Here is a 15,343-nt window from a genome sequence, read left to right on the forward strand (position 1 = left end):
TTAGATCATTCTGGTTTGATTGATGCTAGGTAGGGATGTGACCTGTGAATGAATTCCACTCAATTCCATTCAGCAGATATTTGGTATCTATGAGACACATGACGGTCTTCCTTTTCAGTGGGCTCCAGCTGCTTTGACAGTAGACAGCTGTGTATGGGAGGATCAATAGGCTGAAGGGACTCAAAGACCAAAGCAGGTTTGTGGGGAGCCTTCACATCTGGAACTTCTGCTGGCCAGAAGCCCTCTTGCCCACCGTCTCTGTAGCTGGCTCTGGGGTTGTCCTGTCCCACCCCTCTTCCTCCTCCTCTGTCTGGTGGGAAAAAGACTGGGGAGCCCTGGCAGCAGACTGTGCAGAACCACATGTCCAACTGAGAGATCTTTTTTAAAAAATTTTTAAATGTTTATTTATTTTTGAGAGAGAGAAAGAGCGTGAGTGGGGATGGGGTAGAGAGAGAGGGAGACAGAATCCATATCAGGCTCCAGGCTCTAAGCTGTCAGCACAGAACCCACGAGCTGCAAGATCATGACCTGAGCTGAAGTCTGACACTCAATTGACTGAGCCATCTAGGTGCCCCCCCCCCCCCACTGAGAGATCTTAAAATTAAGATGGATTCAGAGACATATGAGGAATGAACAAATAAATACTCCACTGGCTCATTTGGGAGAAAGGAATCTCTGAATCCAATTTTAGTTTTAAATAAACCTAAGTGGATCAATGCAAAAGACAAAGTCTACTCTTTTTCTGAGATCTGTGAGTGGGGTTCAAGGACGTTGGCAAAATCCAGTATGAACTGGGATCAGGAGCTCAGGATCTATTAATTCATCTTTGGATTAGCCATCTGTGTTTACTTAAAAGTATTGTGGAACTCATTGAATGCATTTGATAGAAAAAACTGCTTCACCCTCATAGCTGGCCCTCTTGCCTACTTTCTTATCGGCAGAATGTGATTGAGAGCCTGTTTACCTGACCAGTATTAGTAAGATTGTTTTCTCTAGCCCAGAGGGAACTCCAAAAGCTAACAAGGAAAGCCTTATAGGGAGGCGGTCTTTATTAATAAAAGGGATGTCACTAGGCCCAGGAGAGTGTGGGTGGGGATGGGAGAGATGGAAGACATGGAAAATACTTTGAGGTTTCTTTCAGGTCCATAGCTTGGGAAATCATGTGTCCTCTCCAGGGGAGAGAGAGTAGAGCAGCTGGGAGAAGTTTTGGGTGAAGTAGTGTAGATGTTCTGAATCTACGTGTAAACTTCCATCTAGTGGTCAAAAATAAGCACTCAAAATGTTTGGAGTGGAGCAGGGACACAGAAAGGAATGGCTTTAGAGTATATGCACAGTTGTTGAATCTAAGAGTTTGGTGGTACAATGTAAGGTTGGTTTCAGCTGCATACTTAATGGGAACTTCCATTGGTTCAAATGAATATAGGAAGTCTTTAGAGGTCAAAATGCAAAGAAGCGTCCCATTTTGGAGTGTTGGGAATAATGAGCATGAGAGGATTTGAAAAGATAGATTTTCTTGTATGGACCTGAGGCCAATATTTAAGGGTTCCAGTGTGCAAGGGGAGAGCTCATCCTACCCACCCTAGGTCCATGACTGCATATTTAACACGCTGCTCCTTCAGTAGTTTTTACTTCATGGAAACTTATTTTTCCCTCTCCAATCTCTAGTTATTAAGGAATCTCCTGGTGTTTTCCTTATGTTGGGGTTCTGTTGTGAGGGTCCCAGGATAAGGAGAGTTGCCATGGGGTGTAGACCTACACACAAGGCACTGGAGGACTTTGTGCTGGGTCCTCCCTGGCCTCCTCTAAGAGGCTCTCCAGGGCACCACCTCCGGGATCTCTATGGGCAAGAAGAGTCAGTTTGGACTTCAGGTGCCTATTGAATGGCTGTTTATGAAATCTTTGTTTAATTTGGTAACTTGTCAAATTTGATAATCCTGGTAGTAAACTTCAAAATGAAAAATAATTTCAAAAACATTTTTAATGTTTATTTATTTGTTGAGAAAGAGAGAGACAGAGCATGAGAAGGTGGGGGTGGGGGTTGGAGAGAGAGAGGGAGCCACAAAATCCAAAGCAGGCTCCAGGCTCTGAGCTGTTAGTGCAGAGCCTGACGCGGGGCTTGAACTCATGGACCATGAGATCATGACCTGAGCCCAAGTCGGAAGCTTAACTGACAGCCACCCAGGTGCCCCCAAAATAATCTCAAATTAACAATTTTAACCCCTTAGATTTGTTCACATGCAAACAATTTAAATGCATTGAATTAAAACATGTTAGGTTAAATATACATTGTGTTAATAAAGGAAAAAGGAATTCTAGCCCCTTCTTGTGCTCATTAATTAAGGAAGGCAATCAGCATCCTGAGCTGGGAGGCATTGTGATTTGTCTGCAGCTTGGGGTTCTGACACCACTATTCCATTGCCCTGACTGAAAAATCTCCCTGCCTTGCAAGTGGGCAGGAGTCCTGTGAGGCTGCACTGCATAGAGGTCGACTTGAACATCATTTTAAAAGGATTGGATGGGTAAAAAATGAAATGAGACATGGTAAGAAACAGTATTTAAACAGGAAAAAGACAAGTATTTTTAAAGTTCTTATTTTTCCTGGGGCGCCTGGGTGGCGCAGTCGGTTAAGCGTCCGACTTCAGCCGGGTCACGATCTCGCGGTCCGGGAGTTCGAGCCCCGCGTCAGGCTCTGGGCTGATGGCTCAGAGCCTGGAGCCTGTTTCCGATTCTGTGTCTCCCTCTCTCTCTGCCCCTCCCCCGTTCATGCTCTGTCTCTCTCTGTCCCAAAAATAAATAAACGTTGAAAAAAAAAATTTAAAGTTCTTATTTTTCCTAATAACATGTACTAAGATGAGAGAAAAGATTTATATCTCATTTTACTGTCACTTCTTCCTTCTTTATGCTGCCTTTTGATACATTTCTAAAATATAGATTACTTTAAATGCCCTTATTTTGTGTAATATCATGTTCACATTTTTTTCCCCTTGATAATCACATTTTTAAAGGGCATCCAAAGTTGAAAGTAATAGCTGTTTTCTTGGTGAGGAAAAATGTTTCAACTCTGATAACCTCCCATTTCTTCCCAGACTAGGCTTTCTTTGTGGGTGGGTCCTCTGTCACTTTGTTTGGCCATGCAGAAATGCAAGCCTTTGTATTAGCCAAGGGTAAGAGTAAGGCCTTTTTAAAGTTCAACGGACCCCTGGTACTTCTAGTAGTATTCGTTCCCATACTACTAAATATGTATCTGTGAGACTTCTTTCTGCGATGAGTGATAAAAATCCAGTTTAATCTAGATTAAGCAATTTATTTATTTATTCCTAACTAAAAAGTTGGAGGGTGTATCTGAATGGCTTCAGACACGGCTGGATCCAGCCCCCCCCCCCTTTTTTTTTCTCCCTCTCCAACTCTCGATTGTCTCTGTTGGCATTATTGGTACTCTCCACAAGGTGGGAAAGATGGCTGCTAGCAGTTTCAAGATATTCTTGGGGATATTCTTATGGATTTTTATTCACAAGAAAGAAAATTTCTCTCATTAAATGATCATATATAGGGTGCCTGGATCGCTCAGTCATTTAAGCATCCTACTCTTGATTTCAGCTCAAGTTATGATCTCACAGTTCGTGAGTTCAAGGCCCATGTCAAGCTCAGTGCTGACAACACAAAGCCTGCTTGGAATTCTCCCATTCCCTCTCTCTCTTTGCTCCTTTCCTGCTTGTGCATGCATGTGTACATACTCTCTCAAAATAAATAAACTTTAGGAAAAAAATAAATGTGCATATATAAATCTCAGAAACAACTCTCTTCGGCCCTGCTTGAATCATCTACCTAATCCTGGACCAATCACTGTGACCAGCGTGGGTTAAAGTGATCACTTCATGTGGCGGGTGAAACCTGGCAGTTGACAGCACTAAATGGATAAATGGTGTCTGTATAAGTGGGGAAGTTCTCAAAAGGAAAATGAACCTGCTGTTACTAGAAGAAACATAGACATAAAAGCAGTAAATGTCTACTCTGGGACACAACACCCTCATGTATCATTTATGGTTTCTGTGGGTAAAGGGCTAATAAGACCCCTTTTGCTTCTGCCTGAGAATTTAAATTTTTTTTAACGTTTATTTATTTTTGAGACAGAGAGAGACAGAGCATGAACGGGGGAGGGTCAGAGAGAGGGAGACACAGAATCTGAAACAGGCTCCAGGCTCTGAGCGGTCAGCACAGAGCCTGAAGCGGGGCTCGAACTCACGGACCGCGAGATCATGACCTGAGCCGAAGTCAGCCGCTTAACCGACTGAGCCACCCAGGCGCCCCTTCTGCCTGAGAATTTAAACGTTAGTTAACTTTCCAGCTCTGTGTTACTGCAAACAAGATTAGCGTTGTTTATGATAAAAATGACCTCTAATTGGCAAATTGCATCTGGACTTGGAGGAACTACAGATGCACTATCATCACCGGGGGGAAGCCATATTTTGGGTTTGGGCTTCCCTGACTGTAATGACTTATAACTAATGGAGCACATCCCTTGTGGGGATCTGGAAGCTATGCTTGGGGTATTTATTCCTGTGGGGCACCATCCTTCTAGACAGGGTGGCTCCATTGCCTGTCCACTGTAGATTTGTCACCTTGCAACTGAGCTATCACCTGGGGGGCCAAAGGCAGCAGCTCCTGGACAACTCTGTAGGGACATGGTATGAAGAGGAACGGCTGACCTTGGCCAGCTGTGGTTTGTGTCCCATATCTTCAGAGTAAAGTGGTGTCAGATGTGGCCGGTGATAATTCCGTTATTCTGAAATCTTTAATTGAAGCCAAAAAGACCCTCTGGTGGGCATTGAAGTCGTTCTCATAAATCTTTGAGATAGGGCAGTTGCTTTAAGGAAGCCCTGCTAGTGAGGGGTGACAGCAGCTCAACTCCAACTACTTAAAGGGGGGAAAAAAAAAAGGAATTTATTGACTCATTCAGTTAGACACTTTAGGCACAGGCAATTTTAGTTATGTCTGAATCCAGCAGCGCAAATGATGTCAACAGGGCTCTTGTCTCTTTTTCCATTTACAGCTCTGCTCTCCACTATGCTGGCTTTATTCTTAGGCAAATTGTCCTCATCAGGTAACAGGGAGGACTGCTGATGGCTTAGCTGCTGCTGATTCTAGACTACAAATAGAATGCGCAGAAAAATAATCCCACGGTTGACCCTGATTGGCCTGGCGTGGCATGTGACCATACCTGAACCAAACAGTGTGACCAAGGGATATATTGTGGAAGAGGCAGGAGCCTGTAATTAACAGCTCCACAAAAAAAACAGGCCCTCTAGAGGAAAAGATGATGGGCAGGAAACATCACCAGTGCTCTTTTCTCCCATCCCAGTGCATTCATGATCTTAAAAGGCTGCCTTCTTCATTTCTTGTCACCTGTCTCCCCACCCACAAGCACACATTCATGCTGAGTTAAGTACTCCCGCGTGTCACCAGGGTTCAATTCCTATATTTCATTATCATTGCTTGCTCATGTGTCCATTTTCCCTTTTGCACTCTGAGCTTCTTGAGGATGGGGCAGTGTATCTTTCATCCCAGCCACTCTGTGGCTGAGCACAATATCTGGCATATTCATAGATGCTCAGTAATTGTGGAATAAATTAATGAATAATTTATAAAGGTATGTGACTAAATGTTTTCATGTAGTGTATAATCATGTCTCTCACATCTCTTTTTGTCATTTTTTTATATGAACCTTTTGTCTCCATTTGCATATATTTGAATAACCTAGATTCAATAATTTTTGGTCTATCATTTCCAAAATGTTGTTCATGGCTCAAGACTAAATTCTCTTCAATTAGGGGTCTAACTTGCTAACAGAAGACTGGGGGTCGAAGCAGTCTCTGTTCCTTCTCTTTGCCCTTCCTTAGTGACTTTATGAGAATGACAATGAGAGTCAGGCCTTCCAGCATAGAAGCTTGGGGATGTAGGCCTCACTGGCAAACAGGTCTGGCTCAAGAATAATGAATTAGGTGAACTTTTTGGCACCATTTTGTTTCTCCAACTTCCATATATGTGTGAATGGAGAGCTCCATAGGGCTGATCCTCGTGGACATTTTGTTTTGCCATTTATTATTTCAACATTTTTCCTTTTTTTCCCAGTTATGGGGGAGTCATGTGCTGTTATCTCAAGTTAACAGTCTCCATGATCTTTTGATTACCCTGCATTAGCAGATCAGATAACAAATCTCAGATTCAGATTCAGGAACCTTCTTATAAAGAGGCTTGTATCTTGTTTTTCACATTTCAGACATTTTTCTAAGCCTTTGGTTAATAACACAGCAAGCCAATTTGTGTTTTCTTTATTTTTTTAAAGTTTATTTATTTATTTTGAGAGAGAGGGAACACGTGTGACCAGGGGAGGGGCAGAGAGAGAGGGAAAGAGAGAGAATCCCAAACAGGCTTTGTGCTGTCAGCACAAAGCCTGATAGGGGACTTGATCCCATGAACCATGAGATCATGATCCGAGTGGAAATCAAGAGTAGGTTATTTAACCGACCGAACTACCCAGGCACCCTCATGAGTGTTTTCTTTAAATGAAGAAAATACTTCTGTCTCCATTCCCCTCCCCCCCCCCAACTATCTTTTCTTCCTCCTTTAAAATATCTGGAGTTAGATAGGGCACCATCTGTTGGGTGGCTCAGTTGGTTAAGTGTCCAACTTAAGCTCAGGTCATGGTCTCATGATTCATGGGTTCAAGCCTTATGTTGAGCTCTGTGCTGACGGCTCGGAGTCTGGAGCCTGCTTCGGATTCTGTGTCTCCCTCTCTCCCTCTTCCCTGCTTGTGCTCTGCCTCTCTCTGTTGTGTTGCTTGTTCAATAAATGTATAATAAACACTGGAGGTTTGTGATTTATTTTCAGAAAGGAAGAAAACCATTTCTTTGGGCAGCTGAGAGGGGCCACATTGAAATGATAGAAAAACTTATCTTCCTTAATCTACATACTTCAGAAAAAGACAAGGTGAGTTGGACTTTTATTTCTTTGCTGAGAATGAGAGAAAGGGGGTGGTGACAGCTGGTATATAGATTTGGTGATGGCATTTTGGTCAGGAATGGACTTGTTCACTTGTTACTACAGTCAGAATAATGGAATATCCAGATGAAATGAACCCACTTTGGCAGTGGATCATCCAGATTGCCAGTTTTCACCCAATAAATGTTTGCGAACTCAATAGATTACATGGATTTTTTCCACTGTCAATTCCAGTGCTCTTTGTCCCTTGAGGTCTGCTGAAGAGTCAGTCTTACCTGACTGGGGAGGGAAACCCTGATAGACACCCATATCTATATTCACATCTTTGATTATTTTCTTAGGAGAAATTCGTATGTATACATAGAATTGTGGGCTCAAAAGTTATACACATTAAATTGTTTGGTATACATTGCTAAAACTATCTCCCAGAAATTTTTCACCAGTTTATCTTCACATAGGTTATGTGAATTGCTTTTATTGTTTCACCTTTTGCTAGCAAATTAGCAGCAAAGGTAGAATGAGGGGCATGGATGGTGTTTTCCCACTTGTTGGATCAACTATGTCTTTTCATTTGAAACTGTAAAAAATTATAAATTTCACTTGAAACTGTGGATAATGTGGCCCACACTCTGGACCACAGCTTTAACCTAAATGAAACCCCTCAGAAACCTCATTACAGTCCTGACCATTGGAGGGTCATGTTGCTCAGTGCAGCGGACTCTATGGTGAGTTTGTCTCTGTTGCAGGAGGGAAATACTGCCCTGCACCTTGCAGCAAAGCATGGTCACAGTCCTGCGGTCCATGTGCTGCTAACCCAGCAGCAAGAAATAAATGAGATCAATGAGGTATGTGAAGGTGCTCGTTAGGGGTGGGCACAAGACTCAAAAGTGGAAGGGTGGGAGGAATGGCTTTCATGGGAGGAAAACAAAGATGTTAGTGCCACAGAGTGTAAAATGTGATGTTACAAGATTCCTTCTTTTTTCTCTAAAGTATCCCAGCAAGTCATTTGTTAGTCCATTCATTTATTTACCCACTGACTCAAAAAATATTTGTTGAATATGTACTCTATTCTGGAGAGAGTATGTATTCTTATTCTAGAAGTCTAAGGGCAAGAAGGGCATTCAAAAAGGTGGGAGCTGAGAGGGCCAAGGCATAGAGATACAGAAAGGCTGTGCTCACCAGGAGACCTTGGCTTTGACTTGAAGATAGTGGAGACCTTGAAGGGTGTTAAGCAGCAGAGAGGAATGAGCTCTGTGTTGGTTACAGGTCTGTGACTGTCCCAGTGGTTTGAAGTGGGGGCTTGGTGCCTGCAGAGGCTGGAGGTGGGGACCCCAGTCAGGTGACAGTGGAAATTGCTGAAGCAAGAACTATGGAAAACCTGTCACCAGGGCACTTACAAGGAGCAAATAGGATGAAGCAATAGGAGGAGACAGAGGCCACAGGATTTGTGACCAGAATTAGGGAGAGAGAAGACTTTCTGATACCTGACTCACTGGTTTGGACTACTGGGAGGGTGGGGTGCCCCCCCTAAGCTGTGAGCACAGGGCAGAGTATGTGGGTGAGATCAGTAACAAGGGTTTTGAATGGGTTTGTGATGAGGCACCTGGGAGGGGGGCAGACATTCAGGTGGGGAGCAGTGGGGAGATAGAAACTATCTGGGGTTCAGTGGAGGGTAGGGAGATAGAAACTGGGCATAAGGCTTATGTGGAGAAGTTGTGCCAGGGAGGCAGATCTGCTCTAGGTGGTCACTTTAAACCTTTGAGTCAATGATTTTTGGACTGGCTCTTTGGAAACTCAGGTGAATGGAGTCCTCTTGGACTTCATAGTTTAACGTTCTGATAAATTCTAAACTTTTTTTTTTTATTTTTTTTTATTTTTTTTTTCAACGTTTTTATTTATTTTTGGGACAGAGAGAGACAGAGCATGAACGGGGGAGGGGCAGAGAGAGAGGGAGACACAGAATCGGAAACAGGCTCCAGGCTCTGAGCCATCAGCCCAGAGCCTGACGCGGGGCTCGAACTCACGGACCGCGAGATCGTGACCTGGCTGAAGTCGGCCGCTTAACCGACTGCGCCACCCAGGCGCCCCTGATAAATTCTAAACTTAATACCTCTCTGAGCAATACTCTAAGAGGTAATATAATCATTGAAGACATCGATGACTGTGAGGTATATCATTATTTTATGTAACACTAAGAAAAAAATAATGCTGCCAATTAAACAGTGACACAGACAAGCAGCTTTTTTGTCCTTTAGAATAGTTTATACTTATGGAAAGAGTTTCTTAGATGTTTACCTTAGATTTTTTATTATACACATATAAAGGAACAAATAAATAAGTTGGTTTGTAAACTTCACACTGAGCTTGATTCTTACTCAGTCTTGATGTCCTTGCTTTTTGAAACAAAATACAGTCCTCTGTGCCTTCAAAGGTGCTTGCAATGCAACATTTCTTTAAGGTTACCCTATATGGTTTCTGAGATTTAAGCCAACACCCATTCTGATTTCATACACATGACAAGTAGTGCCAGCATCACATACACTACCTGGTTGACTAAGATTGTGAGACGCATCCTGATCTCAGATAAAACAAGATGGGACTTAGTATTGGTGGCTTTTGACCATAAAACTAGCAACCTAATGGAAAGGGAAGGCTATGAAAGGGAGTATATGTGATGCCTGGGCCAAGTCTGTATTCCCTTTGGACCAGAGAAGCCCACCAGGCTAGTCCCATGCATCCCCGGATCTGGGCACCCAGAGATTGAAAGCAGGGCTCTGACTGTGTGGGTCAGGTCCTGGCTCCGTCGCTCTTCTAGGTAAGTGATCTTGGGCTCAGCACATAGCCCCTCTTAGCCTCAGTTTACTCATCTGTCAAATAACCTCATAAGGCCATAGTGAAGTTTAAATGTGAAGGCTGTGGCACACACTTAGCACCTGGAATAGTGCCTGGCACATGGTAGGCATGTAATAAGTGGCATCTGTTATCATTGGTGTTATCTTGGTGCAATAAATGGGATCATAGTTATCATTTGTTGTTGTTTTTTAAGTTTGTTTATTTTGAGAGAGAGAGAGAGAGAAAGAGAGCGAGCAAGCACAGTCAGGGGAGGGGCAGAAAGAGAGAGAGAGAAAGAGAGAGAGAGAGAGAGAGAGAGAGAGAGAGAGAGAGAGAATCCCAAGCAGGCTGTATGCTGCCAGCACAGAACACAATGTGGGGCTTGAACTCACGAACCGTGAGATCATGACCTGAGCTGAAGTCGGATACTTAACTGATGAACCATACAGGCAGCCTCATGGTTATCATTTGTATCAGTGGTATATTATTATCCTCATTTTTTCTTTTCAAGTTCTTGGGAGAATTGAAGCCAAGCTTTCTTTTTTTGTATTTTCGTAAGTTGATTTATTTATTGAGAGAGAGAGAGAGAAAGAGAGAGAGCACGAGTGCACACAGGGGAGGGGCGAGAGAGGAGGGAGAGAGAGAATCCCAAGCAAGCTCTGCACTGAAAGCTCCATCCCATGAACCATGACATCATGACCTGAGCCAAAATTGAGAGTCAGACACTTAACTGACTGAGCCACCCAGGCGCCCAAGCCAAGCTTTCACTTGAGGATCATGGACAAAAATAGAGCCTTCATTTGTTTACTTTAGTGTGCATTCAGTCTTTTCTGACCGTCTGGCATAATAATGATCAGGTTTAATTGGTTTAACTTATTTAAAGATCTCAGGAATTTGGTCTTCTTAAATATAAGTTACTAATGATGTGTGAGAAACGTGAGGAAAAAAAAAATGTGAATCACCTAGAATAAATCTTAGGTGTGATTAGCCTTCACAAATCAATATAGAGATCAAGTCCTATAGTCACAGGATTTAATTTAAAGTCTTGGTCATGCTTGCCCAGCTGTGTTTTAATACTTTACCACTGGAATGTGTGCACTTGGATTTTATCCACCATTTAGCTATTTTTGAGTTAGGGCACATTAGAGAGAGCTCATAAAGTCCAACACACTGTAATTGCAGATTATGATAGGTTTCATCTGCAGAGAATGAAGTGTCTAGTGATAATATCAGCCCTTTGAATAAGGCCCATAATCTTTATACAGTCATGGGCTGCCTACGTTTCCTAATGTAAGCTGTTGCCAGACCAGTTGGAGTGATCCATGTGAATATACTCTAGTGGGGCTGTCTCTAAATAGTCTTGGAAGCAAACTCTCCTATCAGTAAGGAAATACGGGCATGCATCTGTCATATGCACATTTATAATTAAACTAATACATTACAAAATATATGCCAGAAATATACATTTTAAAAATTTAAGATAAAAATAAATAGTAGTTTTGTATTTTCTCCACACTGAAATGATTATTTTAGAGATACCAGATATATTTTCCTTCCATTTTTTTTGTGTTCCTGTGCATATATATTCTTATTGGTTGTCCAGAGTTCATATGACTATTCTTTAGCTCTTGGATATTTTATTTTATTTTATTTTATTTTATTTTATTTTATTTTATTTTATTTTATTTTATTTATTTTATTTTATTTATTTATTTATTTTAAATATATGAAATTTATTGTCAAATTGGTTTCCATACAACACCCAGTGCTCATCACAGCAGGTGCCTTCCTCAATACCCATCACCCACCCTCCCCTCCCTCCCGCCCCCCATCAGCCCTAAGTTTGTTCTCAGTTTTTAAGAGTCTTGGACATTTTATTTATATCCTTTTTTCTTTTCTTAAAAATTAGGCTGTCATGAGCCTCTTTGTATAAAAACCATAGTCTGAATTCCTCACTATTTCCTTTAGGTATATTCTTAAAGGGAGGATTGTTGGGTCACAGATACAAATGTTTATTAGGCTCCTGATATGTTAAAGATGTGAATTCTTGGGGCGCCTAGGTAGCTCATTCGGTTGAGCATTGGATTCTTGATTTCAGCTCAGGTCATGATCCCAGGTTCATGGGATAGAGTCCTGCATCTGGCTCAGTGCTGGCAGCACAGAGCCTGCTTTGGATTCTCTTTCTCTGTCTATCTGTTTCTGTCTGTCTCTCTCTCTTCCCCTCTGCCCCTCTTGGAGTGTGTGCACACATGATCTCTCTTTCAAATAAAAAAAAAAAAAAATTTTAAATGATGTGTGAATTCTTTCCTTCACATTTTTCACTAATGCTTTTCCCACTGTGGTTTGCCATTTGGCATCTCTTTTCCAGGAAAATGAGAAGGCATATTATGAGGAGAAATTCCTCTGTAACAGATGGCTGTCCCAGACACTCATGTAAAGCAAGCTGGATATAGTTTTTCCATCTCATTGGGATGGGAACATTGGTTCCATGCCCCTGCATCCCTCTTGACATGATTCCTCATATCTAATTAGCTATAAGTAAAACCATTTGAACTTATCCTAATGCATTTTTAAGCAGAATAATGCCCATGGGGGGGAAATGTTTAGGGAATGAGAAGGGATTCTGCATTTTTTCCCAAAATTTTCAGGAAAGAATCTGCATGAGAAAGGGATAATATCCAAATGGCTTTTGTGTGATACCAGTTCTTTCCTTTTTTTCTGTGCTTTGGCCTAAACTAAGCTCTCACTTTACCCTACTAGCATTTATCATAATGAGTTTCAGGAAACTTAATTACTGAGAAAGAGTATTACTGTGTTGTTGTTTTTTTTTTTTTTAATGACACACAATCGTTTAAATCAGTTTTAAACGTTAAAGCTATACTTGGTACAAATGTGCTTCTGTTTGTGTGTGTTTCACACTGAATTGTAATTCATATTTCCATGATTATCTTGCTTAATAGGCTGTTACCTTCTTGTGGGCAGGATTTATGTGTGTTTGTCATTTCAATCCCAAAGCCTTTGCCCAACAGGCAGTAAGTGTCCAATAAATGTTTTGGAGATAAAATAGTAAAGATTAAGAGTATAATGGTGGATGAAAACCCTGTAAGGAGGCAGAATAACAAGATCCGTATGGGTGCAGGCTTTGGAGCCAAACGTCCGGATTTGCAGCCTAGCTTTGTCACTTTTCAGCTAAGGCTTAATTTCTTTATCTGTAAGTGGGGATATTAATCCTGACCTCGTAGGGTTGTGCATTTAACTCTGCCAAGGCATATAGTCTTGGCAATATAAGTTGTCATATAGATGCTCAGTAAATGCTATCCATTAAGAGTAATGCACAAAAGGTATAGAGAAAGCATGCTGTTCCTCAAGTAATTTTATTTCATGTCAAGGGGCAATTAATTTTAACTTTTTTCCATTTATTTATTTATTTATTTATTTATTTATTTATTTATTTATTTATTTATTTTTAAGAATGGAGAAACACCATTCTTTCTGGCTGTTAAAGGAGGTCATGAAGAATGCAGCAAAGTGCTCCTGACAGCAGGAAGTGATATCAACATTCCAAATAAGGTATGTGCTCCATGCCATGTTCGCTCACACAGTGGAGGGGGACTCAAAATGTTCTTTGAGGGGCGCCTGGGTGGCGCAGTCGGTTAAGCGTCCGACTTCAGCCAGGTCAAGATCTCGCGGTCCGGGAGTTCGAGCCCCGCGTCGGGCTCTGGGCTGATGGCTCAGAGCCTGGAGCCTGTTTCCGATTCTGTGTCTCCCTCTCTCTCTGCCCCTCCCCCGTTCATGCTCTGTCTCTCTCTGTCCCCAAAATAAATAAACGTTGAAAAAAAAATTAAAAAAAAAAAATGTTCTTTGAGTAATCTGGTCCTGCATTGATCCACTCACTAGGCCTTTGTAGAATTAATATTTATAATTTTGGAAAACAGGGGCAAGCGGAACAGATAGTTGTTGTTCTCAAGTACAGAGACATTCTCACTGTACCTTGATTTCTCCCTAACAACTATACATGCCTGGCTTATACACAGTAAGTACAAAAAAAAAATATTGTGTGGAAGCCCACGTGGTCCGTCTGGAACCTGAAGAGGATAGGATGGAGCCTTCTTGTAAATACAGAATGCTTTTGTATTCATGGTGTTAAGATCCCTTGTCACCTATCTTCTTTTTTTGGTGAGGAAATTAGAATTTAGAAAAGTTAAGGAACTCATTCAGGATTATCTGACCAGTTGGTGGCAGTGGGGAGGATTCTAACCAGGTTGATGGCCTTGGCTTCCAGATGGTTTTACTTTCTTATTCTATTTTTCTAAATAATTTTAAATTGCAATGAAAATAACAAAAAATCAGAATAGTACCAAAGGGTATATGATGAAAAGTGTCATATTACAACTATACATCTCAATTTCTCCTCCCTAGAATTAATGTAATTAATAGCTTATCTTGCAGGAATTTTCCGTGCATTTACATGGAAAATGTACACGTGTGTAAGTACTGGCACCACATAGAGGATAGCACACTGCATGTGTCTGCTGCTCTGCACCTTGTTTATTTTTTAAGTGCCAATAAATGTTGGAGCTCTCTCCATAGCAGAGCAGTGTATAGGCACACCTTAAAGATATTGCAGGTTTGGTTCCAGGCCACTGCGTATCATAATAGAGTGAGTGAAATGAATTTATTGGTTTCCCAGTTCATGTAAGAGTTAGGTTCACATTACACTATAGTCTGTTAAGTGTGCAATAGCATTATGACCCCCCCAAAACAGTGTACACACCTTTATTACAAACTGCTTTATTGCTGGGGTGCCTGGGTGGCTCAGTTGGTTAGTTAGGCATCTGACTCTTGATTTTGATTCAGGTCATGATCTCACGGTTCATGAAATGGAGCCGCACATCGGGCTCTGCCCTGACTGCATGGAGCCTGGTTGGGATTCCCTCTCTCTCTTTCTCTCTCTCTCTCTCTCTCTACCTCTCTACCCTTCCCCTGCCCTCTGTCTCTCAAAAAAAAAAATACTTTATTGCTAAAGAATGCTAATAACTATCCTCTACATTTTCAGTGAGTCATAATCTTTTTGCTGATGGAAGTTACCTCCCCACTGAAGGTATGCCTATAGAGACAATTCCTTTTCAAATGGTACAAAGTTAAACACTAGAATCAGGAATAAAGTCCCAAACCAGTAATGTTTTATATTCTTGTATTCTGCGGGTGGAAGTGTACTTTTGTACAATGCTTTTGGAAAAAAGCATTCTGTCACTTTCCCTTCACCCAGGCTTGAGAAATTCTGTTAAGGGAATAACCTTGGAAAAAGCTACATGCATTAAGATAGATAATAAAGTTACTTCCAGTGGCTGAGAATTAGATACAACCTATATATGCAATGAAGTCTATAGGAAAGCCACATAAAAGTTTGCTGCACATTTTTCTTGGAATATCATGTTGCTATTAAAAAATATTAGGGGCGCCTGGGTGGCTCAGTCGGTTAAGCGGCCGACTTCGGCTCAGGTCATGATCT

General features: G+C 41.6%; 1 protein-coding gene across 1 annotated transcript in view; it reads left to right on the forward strand.

Moving 5' to 3' along the window:
* ANKDD1B (ankyrin repeat and death domain containing 1B) overlaps positions 1-15,343 on the forward strand; it is a 65,126-nt gene that overhangs the window by 27,245 nt on the left and 22,538 nt on the right. The window contains exons 6-8 of the mRNA XM_030323256.2: positions 6,889-6,987; positions 7,746-7,844; positions 13,303-13,401. Of these exons, the coding sequence (XP_030179116.1) occupies positions 6,889-6,987; positions 7,746-7,844; positions 13,303-13,401 (297 nt within the window). The remainder of the gene's footprint in view (positions 1-6,888; positions 6,988-7,745; positions 7,845-13,302; positions 13,402-15,343) is intronic.

The sequence above is a fragment of the Lynx canadensis genome, chromosome A1 (genome assembly GCF_007474595.2).
Source record: "Lynx canadensis isolate LIC74 chromosome A1, mLynCan4.pri.v2, whole genome shotgun sequence".
NCBI classification, from domain to species: Eukaryota; Metazoa; Chordata; class Mammalia; order Carnivora; family Felidae; genus Lynx; species Lynx canadensis.